Source organism: Bos indicus, chromosome 11 (assembly GCF_029378745.1).
Source record: "Bos indicus isolate NIAB-ARS_2022 breed Sahiwal x Tharparkar chromosome 11, NIAB-ARS_B.indTharparkar_mat_pri_1.0, whole genome shotgun sequence".
NCBI lineage: Eukaryota > Metazoa > Chordata > Mammalia > Artiodactyla > Bovidae > Bos > Bos indicus.
Genome location: NC_091770.1, coordinates 3,392,500 through 3,405,799, shown reverse-complemented (window position 1 = coordinate 3,405,799; position 13,300 = coordinate 3,392,500). Strand labels below are relative to the sequence as shown.

Here is a 13,300-nt window from a genome sequence, read left to right as displayed (position 1 = left end):
ATTCAAAGGAGGAAACCCTACAGAGAAAAAAAAAATGAGACCAAAAACCAGTTCTTTGAAAAGACTGAGACGATGGATAATTTCTAGTCAGACTTATTAGAAAACAAAAATGACAGAAATGACCAATGTCAGCGGTAGGTGTATTTAAAGAAATTGAAGGCACCGTTTTAAAAATCCTTCCCGTAGTGACTTCCCTGATGTTCCCGTGGCTAAGACTCTGCACTTCCAGTGCAGGAGACCCAGGTTTGACCCCTGGTCAGAGAACTAGATCCCCTATGCTGCAAATACAGAGTTGCATCCAACAACTAAAGACCCTGCATCCTGCAATTAAAAGGTCCTGCATGCTGAAACAAACATTGAAGATCCTGCATGCCACAATTAAGACTACAACTAAATAGATAATAGTAAAACATTAAAAATAATAAAAAATCAAAAATCTTCTCAGAAATAAAAACTCCAGGCCCAGATGGCTTCAATGGTGAATTCTATGAATATTTAATGGGGAGATGATACAAATTCTCTATGAAGTCTTCCAAAAAATAAAAGGGGAGAGAAAACTTCCCAACAACCATTGATACTTGGTGGGAGGAGGACAAACAGACCCCAGAGCTGCCAGCTGGGGTATCGTCAAAGCAGCGTCCTTTCCCCCAGATCTGAAATCCAAACTACTCTCCTCATGGAGTCAACTCCAAACCTTAAGCACTGCAGACTCCAGACACAAGGATTACTGTGTAATCATCACCAGCTGGGTTTTGAGAAACTGGGCCTATGCAGAGCATACATGGGGTAGACAGCTGTTTGCAGCTTGTGACTTTATAACAGAAAACATGGAAAGAGTGAAGAAGCTCGGACAACAAGTGACTACTGCAGCTTGGGGACTAGACTAAACTTACTATATTTAGTGTCTAGTCTAGTCCAATGAACACATTTGTAAATGGCATTATTATTCCCACTTTATAAATGAGAACGCTGATACACACAGACACTGACTTGCCCAGGGTCGCGGCAGATGGCAGACTGGGATTAGAATCCAGCTCCATCCGACCTTAGGACTATGTACCTAAGTGGACATGGTCTTCTCAGTCTAGAACTGTCTGTTGGCATTGGGGAGGTGAAAGCATAAAGATGGGTCACCCCATGGAGCTGATGTTGAGGTCACAGCACTAGTACACGAGACTATGAGCATTACCAGATTTTAAGAACCAGCAGGGCTGAGGCCGGTGGGGGGCGGGGGGGGCGGGGGACGGGGTCACATGAAATTATTTTTAGCTGATTCCTATAATGTATATATATATTATTTCATTGTATTCAAATGTTTCACAGCATTGTAACAGTTGCTTTGAAATAAAATATTCAAGAGTACAGAGGAGAGGTGTTATACAGTCTTGTATTCACCTGAGGTCCACAAAAAAAAATGCAAGACAAAGCAGAAGCATTCCTTTGCTTCCTACAGTGATGCATAAGCCACATGATAACTACATTTTTGCTGCTTTTCAGCATCTACACTGGCATCAAGGCAGCTCAGAATCTGCATCCTAACATCCCCTTTGGCTATGAACAACCAGGCCAACAGCAAATTGTCAGATGGCAGCCCTGACTTAACAATGCTTACTGGCCATTTCTCTTGACTGAGCTTTAATTTACCAAGCACTCAAGCAAATTTGAATTTCAAGGGAGGCTGGACCACTTGTACCCTCATGCAAGTACACCAACCTCCTCTGGATCTGGGCCAGGACTGCGTGCACTCTTTCACTGAACCACGTGTACTTCTCCTTGGTGATACAGACGTGGACCAAGCTCCCGTCCTTCCAGGGAGCGTGGACGAATCTGCTGCAGTATTTCGCATGGACTGTCTTCTTGTTGGTCTCCTGAGGAAAGACAGGACAGAAGCCGCTCAGAAACAACCAACGGAAAGCCCCCAGAAGGCACCTCTGCCTCTGCCTTCTTTAGACAGCTGCTAGCCCTCACTCCCACTGCAAGATCATTCAACAGTTGGTTCAAGCAAACACGTACCACAGCCTGCTCCATACGGAGCCCTGTGCTGGATGTCATGAATGACAGTCAGAAAGACATGTGCAATCTCATCTGTGCCCCCAAAGAATCTAATGTTTCCAGCAAGGAGACACCAAACACACACAGTGATTCATACCCACATAGAAAGTAGCAAGGCAGAGTACCAGGCACCCAGTACCTGGTCCTGGGTTGAGACTGTAATGATTGGACAAGTTCTGGCAAAGAAGAAAGAGTTCACAGTGGACTGGAGGGTCAAGGAGATCCACAGGAGGTGGACTTGAGACACTCCAAGCCTCTTTCCATTGTTACTCCCAGCTCCAAATGAAGAAAAGCACCCAAAAAGCCCATTCCACATCCAGCACCCACCCCTAGACATACAGAACGGGTCCAAGCACAAAAGCTTCCCGCAGAGAGCTTTCAGAAGGCTGTTTCCGTCACTCATCCCACCAGCTTATAAATGCAGTAAGCACCACTCCACCAGGCCCTCTTCTAGGGACCAGGACAATCCATAAAGGAAGACCAAAATTCCTACCTCTGTGGAGCTCACATGACCAGGAAAAGAGCCAGATGATAAAGCAATAATCATGTAGCAGATTAGAGGATGACAAATGCTAGAGAGACAAATAAGGCAAGGAAGGAGCAGAGAACGCCAAGGGACAGGGGAAGGGTGGGGGCAAGTTGAATCCTAGAAGGGGAAGCCTCAAAGAGAAGGTGAAATATGAGTGACACCCGAGGGAACAAAGCGTGTGGCCATTTGAGGGTCTGGGGGCAATCTGAGGACACAGCCAGGACAAAAGCCCTGAGGTAAGCGTTTGCCAAGCAAGTCTGTGGACTTTGAGGAAGGGCAGTGTAGCTGAAATACAGCGAGTGAGGCAAAGAGCAAGATGAAGCTAGAGGAGCGGGAGGAGGAGGAGGGCCAGGAAGCAGATGCTGTAAAACCTGCTCACTGATGGAAATGACCCTGGCTTGCCCCCTGAGTGAAAAAACGAAGCATCCAAAGGCCTTAAAGTAAATTCATAGTGACAAAAATTTTTAAATTGAGATAAAATTGACATTTAGCATTATAATAATTTTAGTGTACAACATAGTGATTTGATATATGGATCTACTGTGAAATGATCAAGAGGGATTTTAGGAGTCAAGGAGGAATGGAGGAGGCTCAGAGAAGGGAGGCAGAATCCAGGGGTCCAGGGATGACTGATGGGAGCAGGGTGGAAGCGATGATGGGATCAGTGCTGATGCTCCCAAGGCAGGCGAGAAGGGGAATTGTGTCTCCACTGCAGTACAAAGAAGGGAGGAGGAACACGTCGTCTCTCTCAGTCTGACCACGTGCTCCCTACTCTGAACCCCATCACGATGCAGTTCTCAACTTTGCTTCATGCATTTCCAAATGGAAACACACGAGACCAAAAGTTATGTGAAAACAGGTGTCCAGCACCAGAATGTCCAAATGGGGAAAGCCCAGTGTTGAGAGCCCAGCAGATCTGAATTCAAACCTGGTCTCTACCTGCCACGAGATCTCAGGTAAAGTCATCTAACCTCTCGAGGCCCTGGGACTTCATTTTCACATCTTTAATATAAGAGCACAAATATTTGCCTTGTATATAAAGCAGGTAGGTATTTCATAAATGCTCCTTTCTGACCCACAATGTTTGTGATGAAGAAAACATGGAAGGCAACATCTAGTGGCCATCTCCTAAAGTGCCAGGCATGGTGCTCAGATATGTGATTTTCAAACTTTATACCAACCCATGTTACAGATGTGGAGAGAATCAATCAGGTTAAATTATCTGTTCAACAGCTCATATTTTGTAACTGGTAGAAACAGTATTTTGGAGAAGGCAATGGCACCCCACTCCAGTACTCTTGCCTGGAGAATCCCAGCGACAGGGGAGCCTGGTGGGCTGCCGTCTCTGGGGTCGCACAGAGTCGGACACGACTGAAGCGATTCAGCAGCAGCAGCAGCAGCAGAAACAGCATTTACACCCAGGTCTTCTCATTCAAACCCAGAATGCAGTTAGAACCTTACATGGAACAACTGACTGGTTCAAAATTGGTAAAGGAGTATGACAAGGCTATATATTGTTATCTTGTTTATTTAACTTCCATGAAGAGTACATTATGCAAAATACTAAACTAGATGAAGCACAAGTTGGAATCACGATGGCCAGGAGAAATATCAACAATCTCAGATATGCAAATGATGCCACTCTAATGGCAGAAAGTGAGGAGGAACTAAAGAACCTCTTATGAAAGTGAGAGAGGAGAGTGAAAAAACTGGTTTAAAACTCAACATTCAAAAAACTAAGATCATGGCATCCGGTCCCATCACTTCATGGCAAATAGATGGGGAAACAGTGGAAGCAGTGACAGACCTTATTTTCTTGGACTCCAAAATCACTGCAGATGGTGACTGCAGCCATGAAATTAAAAGACTCCTGGGAGGGGGTTCAGGATGGGGAACACAAGTACACCCGTGGCGGATTCATGTCAATGTATGGCAAAACCAATACAATATTGTAAAGTAATTAGCCTCCAATTAAAATAAATAAATTTATATTAAAAAAAAGACTCCTTGGAAGAAAATCTATGACCAACATAGACAGCATATTAAAAAGCAGAGACATCACTTTGCCAACAAAGGTCCTTAGAGTCAAAGCCATGGTTTTTAAGCAGTCATGTTTGGATGTGAGAGTTGGACCATAAAGAAGGCTGACTGCCGAAGAATTGATGCCTTCAAATTGTGGTGCTGGAGAAGACTCTGGAGAGTCCCTTGGACAGCAAGGAGATCAAAGCAGTCAGTCCTAAAGGAAATCACTGGAAGGCCTGAGGCTAAAGTCGAAGTTCCAGTACTTTGGCTACCTGATGTGAAAAGCAGACTCACTGGAAAAGATGCTGATGCTGGGAAAGACTGAAGGCAAAAGAAGAGGTTGGCAGAGGATGAGATGGTTAGATAGCATCATCCACTCAATAGACATAAATCTGAGCAAACTCTGGGAGACAGTGAAGGACAGGGAAGCCTGGCATGCTGCAGTCCATGGGGCTGCAAAGAGCTGGATATGACTTAGCAACTGAACAACAACAGAAGTAGCATTTACACTCGGATCTTCTTGTTCAAACTGGGTATACTTTCTACCATACCACATTGCCTGGCACATAGTGAAGGCTCAATAAATATTTGTTAGAGGAATAAGTGATGAGACTAGACTGAGTTTCTGAACATCAGGGCTGGCTTTGTGCTCAAGCAGCATAAGGAGCCATGAATGCAATGTGACTTCATAGGTGCCCCAAAATATTAAGTTGTTAGACTTTGCCTGCAATTCCCTATTAGAAAAGTACTTTTGTTTTCTCCCCTCACTTGCTCATCCATCTTAGAAATGCTTCATAGCAAGGCCTTTTTTGTCATTTATTTCTCAGTGTCTTGATTTCCTGGTTCTCTACCTACAAAGCAGTTTTTATAGTTAAAAGTTTATGGGGTTCTGCCCAGTGGGAGTCTAGGGTAACCCTAAATAATCAGTCTCAGTTTTAGGTATAAATCCTGTTTCAGCTATGTAGCCCCAAATAATACTAAAAGCAAAATTGTCCCTTTCCCATCAGTATTGGTGACAAAGGATAGCTGCACTGCATTTTACAGGTATACTGTATTTTGTAGCTATACTGTAAAAGCTATTCTCAACTTTTAATATATTAGAACTTGCTAGCATCAGAAATTTGAGGCAAGATTCCCCATTTATAAAGCCAAATTCTTCAAACCATGCTTTTAAATTTCATTTAAATTTGTCAAGAAAGAAAAGGAGAAAATCAGAATTAGAGAAGACCTATGTATACCACACTATAGGGAGCTTGCAGTAAGCTATGTTCAAATTGACAGGAATCCACATTTTTCAATATTCAGGGCCTAATTATTTTAAAGATGAAAATGTGATTAAGTATGATTTCCTGAACTAATAATGTTACTGAATAATATCTACAGAATCAGAAAACTGAGCTGGGGGAGGAAACCCACAAATGAGATTTCCCTGCAATGTACCAATTACTCTGGATCCCAACATGTAAGTCAGGAAACAAGTCTTGCATCAATTCTGTATTTTTTATAATTCAATTTTAGTATTTTCCTCTTGCAGCTCATTCTAAACACACAGCAGTAAGAAGGCAAAAACAACATCACGTGGCTAACGTGGCCCCAAAGAAAAACAGTGCTTCCTTGGGAGGAAATGTGGAATCCAGGGCCTAAGAAGGAGTGTCAAAGAGACTGGAGTTTTGCCTCAGTAGGACTGAGAGACACTGCAGTGATGACCCTGACACTGAACCACAGTCTCAGAGGACACATAGAGGACATGACATTCCCTTTCCTAGCAGTCTCTGCTCGGCTGCCATGACTGGCATGGCTGCTCTGTGACTTGCATTTTAGCTCTCGTTTCAGTGCATTCCTGGGTTGGGAAGATCCTCTGGAGAAGGGATAGGCCACGCACTCCAGTATTCTTGGGCTTCCCTTGTAGCTCAGCTGGTAAAGAATCTGCCTGCAGTGTGGGAGACCTGGGTTTGATCCCTGGGTTGGGAAGGTCCCCTGGAGAAGGGAAAGGCTACCCACTCCAGTATTCTGGCCTGGAGAATTCCTTGGACTGTATAGTCCATGGGGTTGCAAAGAGTTGGACACGACTTTCACTCACTCAGTGTGGACCTGGATTTTAACCACCTTCTAAAAGAGATTTCCCGGAGAAGGCAATGGCATCCCACTCCAGTACTCTTGCCTGGAAAATCCCATGGATGGCGGAGCCTGGTAGGCTGCAGTCCATGGGGTCGCTAAGAGTCGGACACGGCTGAGTGACTTCCCTTTCACTTTTCATTTTCATGCGTTGGAGAAGGAAATGGCAACCCACTCCAGTGTTCTTGCCTGGAGAATCCCAGGGACGGGGGAGCCTGGTGGGCTGCCGTCTATGTGGTCGCACAGAGTCAGACATGACTGAAGCGACTTAGCAGCAGGAGCGGCAAAAGAGATTTCCATCAGTTTTACAAATTTACAATAATCATTTTATCCTGATGTTTCTGTTTCATATGGAGACCTTTTAGTCTTTCCATAATTCTAAACATTGGATAGCCTTCTTGGTCCTGTTCTACACACTAGCATTTCTCAGTGTGACCCACGGACTGGCAGCTTCAGTATCATCTGGCGATTATTATAAAGGCAGATTCTTGGGCCTGGCCTCAAACCCAGTGACTCATGCATGCTAAGGGTTAGAAGCCACTTACACATATACAATGGAGTATTACTCAGCCATTAAAAAGAATGAAATAATGCCATTCGCAGCAACATGAATAAACCTAGAAACTGTCATACTTAGTGAAATGAGATAGAAAAAGAGAAATATAATATGACGTCACTTAATATGTGGAATCTACAAATAAACAATACAAATGAATGTATTTACAAAACAGAAACAGACTCAGGGACTTCGAGAACAGAACTTATGCTTAAAGGTGGTGGTGAGGGGAAGAATGGAGGGAAGGGATAGTTAGGGAATTTGGGATCATCATGTACACACTGCTGTATTTGAAATGGATAACCAACAAGGACTTCCTGTGTACCACAGGGAGCTCTGCTCAATACTATATGGCAGTCTGGATGGGAGGGGAGTCTGGAGGAGAATGGATACATGTATACGTATGGTTGAGTCACTTTGCTCTTCACCTGAAATGATCACAACATTGTTCATCAGTTATACTCCAATATAATATAAGCTTAAAAAATAAAATAAAGGTTAGGCGCCACTACTGCAGATCATTATCCTTCCAGCCAGAGTTGGGCACCTGGAAAAGCTACATTCCTTTCAGAACCATTGTCATAATGGAACTGCAGCTTTCAGAAATTTACAGTATAGCCCCTTCCCATGCTATAACCCCTTAGCGAAAATAATTTTATATTTATTGAAAATCACTAAATGCTGGCTGGTAGTCACTTGCCAACATTCGTTGGATCATGGAGAAAGCAAGGGAATTCCAGTAAAACATGTACTTCTGCTTCATTGACTAAAGCCTTTGACTGTGTGGATCACAACAAACGGTGGAAAAGAGATGGGAATATAATACCACCTTACATGCTTCCTGAGAAACCTGTATGAGGGTCAAAAAGCAACAGTCGGAACCACACATAGAAGAACTGACTGGTTCAAGATTGCAAAAGGAGTATGTCAAGGCTGTGTATTGTCACCCTGCTTATTTAACTTACATGCAAAGTACACCACATGAAATGCTGGGCTGGATGAAATCACAAGCTGGAATCAAGACTGCTGGGAGAAATATTAACAACCTCAGACATGCAGATGATATCATTCTAATGGCAGAAAGCAAAGAGGAACTAAAGAGCCTCTCGATGAGGGTGAAAGAGAGTGAAAAAGATGGCTTGAAACTCAGAATTCAAAAAACTAAGATCATGGCATGCAGTCCCATCACTCCGTGGCAAACAGAAGAGGAAAAATTGGAAGCAGTGACAGATTTTACTTTCTTGCTGTCCAAAATCACTGCGGACAGTGACTGAAGCCAGATGCTGCTCCTTGGAAGGAAAGCTATGACAAACCTAGACAGTGTATTAAAAAGCAGAGATATCACTGACTCAATGGACACGAATTTGAGCAATTCTCCAGGAGATAGTGGAGGACAGAGGAGCCTGGCATGTCCAGGGGGTTGAAAACAGTCAGACACAACTTAGTGACTGAGCAACAATAAGTCACTTGAATAATGTATCTTCAAGATGGTGACAATACAAGAGGACCGTAGAAATGCCTGCTTTGGGGAACATTCACCAGGAGTTTCTCTCTTCCATTCAATATGGGGAAAACAAAGGGTTTGTTTTTTGACACAATGCCTAGATTTCTACAACTCCTGGTTTATATATAATTATTATCTAATTCACTTATATCTAGAAGCCATTCTCAGACTTGATCTCCACTCCCACAAGTATCATTCAGAGAAGTATAAGGCAGAGAACAGGAGTATCCTTCACAGACAGGCAACCTTGGTCCTGCCCTGGGTCCAACCCTGGTCCTCAATGCCCCACTCAGGGCAGCCCCAACCTAGGGGTTCGCTTCACTTACCGCACTGGTCTGCACCGACTCGTTCTCTGGTTTGGATTTTATATCAACAACTCCATCAGCGTGGCGGAAGGAGCAGTCAGCAATGACGTTGTAAAACGACAGCTTCTGGGCTTTCAAACCATATTTCTGAAGCCACTTCTCTGAGTCCCAGGCGTCTTCTGGATTTGACTCATGTGCTCCTAATTGCAGTTGTGGAATCACAGTTCATCAGACATTTATATTACGCAAGACTTTCATAGGACATCCTCAACTTAGTATTTTTCCCAAGCTGAAACATATTCCTTGTTAGCTCACATTTGTTGCAGAAGGCACACTTTCCAAAAGCAGGACTAGCAGAGAACTAGTTCACAAGACTGGAAGGCAGGAACCTGCTACTTTTCATTTCACTTCCTCCATTACTTAAGTTGCCTGGACCCATGTGTGGGCGGAGGTGGCTGACAGACAAGGCAAGGTGTCAGCAGAGCATCAGACTTGGGGTCAGAGCTCTGGGTTCAAGTCCTGACTCCATTACTTACTAGCTTGGGAAAGTTGCCCAAACTTGGGTGAGTCACTCCACTTAAACTCTCTGAGCTTCAACAGAATTCTTCACCTGCAGATGGCATCTGCTTGGCCTTTCTAAGCAGGTTGAAGTTATTCAATATGAAAAGTTATGTGAAAGTGTGTTGTAATGAAGAAGGAGGAGAAGGAGGGGCAGGAGCTCCTGTGTTAATATGGTGGATTTATCCCGGATTCAGAGCCTGGATCTCAACGCTATGGGCTCAGGAACCTCCTGTCAGCTCAGGTGCCTGAAGCTGTGTCTGTGACTCACCTTAGGCTCATAGGATCAAGTCTAGCAAGAAGGTCAATTGCCCGAATATCCTTAGCCTTGGGCACATTCCCTTGCTGTTTTCCAAAGCTTACCTGTACTCTGTAAATGTGAGGAGATGTTACGCTTCCTGAGCAGAACACCTGGGTAGCCAGTTTATCATACTAACAGCAAAGTACTTACAATGTGCTCAGAAACCCTACCACCACCTAAGGAAAGTTGGGTATCTGTGGGTGGGCATAGAGGAGGCATGGGTGTCTTAAGCTGGCCCCTGAGAGCTAACTGTACCCCTTTCTTCCAGACTCCATGCTCAGTGGTGGCACATGATGAAACTGAACAAGCTGGAAGCATTTACAAAATGTGAAAATCAGTGGATGCTACGAATGAGGGCTTTCTTATTCCAGAGAGGGGCTGATAACATTTCTCTACATGCCCTTGGATGGAAGGCAGAGAGGACCCTGAGCTTTTACCCCTAGTGGGACCTAGGGAGGACTGGGAGAAGGTGCTAGGCAGAGAGGTGGTTTTAAAACAGGCACTACCACATATTAGGTCCACTAGCCCTACAGTTTTGGAGAAGGAAATGGCAACCCACTCCAGTGTTCTTGCCTGGAGAATCCCATGGACGGAGAAGCCTGGTAGGCTGCAGTCCATGGGGTCGTATAGAGTCGGACATGATTTAAGTGACTTAGTAGTAGTAGTAGTCCTACAGTTACTCACTTGGATCAGCCGTTCTCAACTCTGCACACTGGAATTCTCTGATGCCTGCCCCCACACACACCATGCATTCAATTCTGTTTTAACTGATCTGGACATTGAGATTTTCAAAGTTCCCTAGGTGATTAGCCAAGCACTAGGGTAAGAGGAAGAGAGCTTTCTAAATTAAGATTTGGTCATCCCATCATTTATGCTTCTACCAGACTTAAATTATACTTTTAATTAAAAAGTAGCATTCAATGTTGGGGAAATAAAAATATTACCCATAGTTATCCACTACTATATCTAAGGAGATATATAATTAGAATACTATATGAAGAAATAAAACACTTGAGAGTCAATTATTTTTCAATAATACATGAAGGCTCTGTCCATTCATGTTATACTTGTCCTCAAATTCTAATAGAACAACTTTTAGAAAATTAACTCTGAAACCTACTGGGGCTGGAACTTCTCAAAGAAGCTTGATTTTGGCTTTTGAACTTTAATCCAATCTGGCATCAAAAGCCCCTTTGGGCACCATCCCCAATGCCAGTAGTTGGTTTCTATATGGTTCATAAAGTGTCTTTTCACCCCGAACAGGGAGCTGAAATCAGAATTTTCCCAGAGCTTTGGGAAGATCCTGAGGTTCTCCTGCATCACACGGAAATAGCCTAAAGAGACTGGAGCCATTTTGGTGACTAGGGTCAAGTTCCTTGGAGAAGTCCTTTTGTTGTTGTTCAGTCACTCAGTCATGTCCAACTCTTTGTGACCCACGGACTACAGCATGCCAGGCTTCCCTGTCCTTCACCATCTCCTGGAGCTTGCTCAAACTCATGTCCATTGAGTCGATGATGCCATCCAACGATCTCATCCTCCGTCATTCCCTTCTCCTCCCTCCAATTTTTCCCAGCATCAGGGTCTTTTCCAATGAGTTGGCTCTTCACATCAGATGACCAAAGTATTCACGTTTCACCTTCAGTATCAGTCCTTCCAATGAATATTCAGGACTGATTTCCTTTAGGATGAACTGGTTGGATCTCCTTGCAGTCCAAGGGACTCTCAAGAGTCTTCTCCAATACCACAGATCAAAAGCATCAATTCCTTGTCACTCAGCCTTCTTTATGATTCAGCTCTCACATCCATACATCACTACTGGAAAAACCATACTTTGACAAACCTTTGTCGGCAGAGTAATGTCTCTGATTTTTAATATGTTGTCTAGTTTTGTCACAGCTTTTCTTCCAAGAAGCAAGCATCTTTTAATTTCATGGCTGCAGTCACTGTCCTCAGTGATTTTGGAGCCCAGGAAAATAGTCTTTGACTGTTCCCATTGATTCCCCATCTATATGCCATGAAGTGAATGAAAGTGATTTTTTCTAGAAATGCTGGGCTGGAGAAACCCTTTGAATGTTTTTCTTCAGTTATTGTTGATTACAGTCTAAGACTTTGTCTCTTTACTCCTTCTTTATTCTCTTCCCTCCTTTATGATCAGTAGGTACAGTAGGAAATAAACTTCATTCAGTTATTTCCAAAGCAACATACACCCTATCACAGGCTCTGCTCTGTTTTGGGTTGTCTTCTTTTAAAAAGACAGGAGTCCTTTATCAATGATAAATTCAAGCTGATCAGAAAAGAACTTCTTAAAAACACATCAATCCAATTCTAAGAAGGGATTTTATAGAGCCAGAGACTAAATTTTGACTGGTAGTTCCACCCAGGACCAGGCACTGCAGTCAGCCTGGGGGCATGATTCAGGCTCCCAATTACCCTCTAAATGGAAGTTGGGAGGAAGACCCCCAATAACTTGAACCTTATCAAAGAAAGAAGGGGCAGTCAAGCAGGCAAAAACAAAGAGCCCAGGTACTCCAAAGCTGAAGAAAGGAGAGAAAGGGGGAAGTCTTTTCACTTTCAGTGCTAATTACACCACCAACACCTGAGCCTCATATCCCAGGGAAGGGAGAGGAGAGGGAGTCATCTGTTCATTAGAGTCACTTACTAAGAGGGCCTTCCTATTCCCCTGTGGTTATCTTAATTAAAAATGCTACATAAATTCTCACCTATGGAGCTGAGTATAATACCTTCATTTATGATGGAGATGTGACCTCACAGCACATCCTGATTACTCGGCTTTACCACTCCCCATGACCAATCTCTTAAAGATTCTCCCTCAGCCATGGGCAGGAGAATCACATGCTAGATCACATATATGTCACAAGATTAACTTACCTGGCCTCCCTGTCCTACTTAGCCTGCCCACAGAGCCTGACTGAACCTTTCAGCTTTTCCTCGTCCTTTTGACACTGAGTTTGGTATTTTGAACCAAGCATTCAGAGCCCAATCTTGGCATGACTACACAACATGATTAATCATCTCTAGTGAGTCTTAAAATGGCTGTGAAGGTTATTCCAAATAAGGACTTCCTGAAATTTTTTGAGCTGAAGTCTTGAACGTTTTGTGAGAAAAGTCATAATCTTGTTCGATTGCCGTAACTGGCATACACACACATAGAATGCTCAGATGTGCCAACAACAAGTCTTGAAACAGTTTAGCACCTCAGGAATGATGCATATTCTTAAAAAAATTTTTTTTTTTAATTTTTTGCCACACCACACAGCATGTGGGATTGAACCCATGCCCGAAGCTCTAAGTTTTAACCACTGGACCTCCAGGGAAGTCCTCCACATCTCTTTTACTT

The 13,300-nt window shown here is 43.5% G+C and overlaps 1 protein-coding gene across 9 annotated transcripts in view; it reads right to left on the bottom strand.

Annotated features, from left to right (window-relative positions):
• Positions 1-13,300, bottom strand: part of VWA3B (von Willebrand factor A domain containing 3B) — a 168,427-nt gene that overhangs the window by 99,343 nt on the left and 55,784 nt on the right. For all 9 annotated transcript variants that reach the window (XM_070798244.1, XM_070798245.1, XM_070798248.1 and 6 more), the window contains 2 exons: positions 9,105-9,283; positions 1,714-1,868 (listed from right to left, as the gene is read on the bottom strand). In XM_070798244.1, the coding sequence (XP_070654345.1) occupies positions 1,714-1,868; positions 9,105-9,283 (334 nt within the window). The remainder of the gene's footprint in view (positions 1-1,713; positions 1,869-9,104; positions 9,284-13,300) is intronic.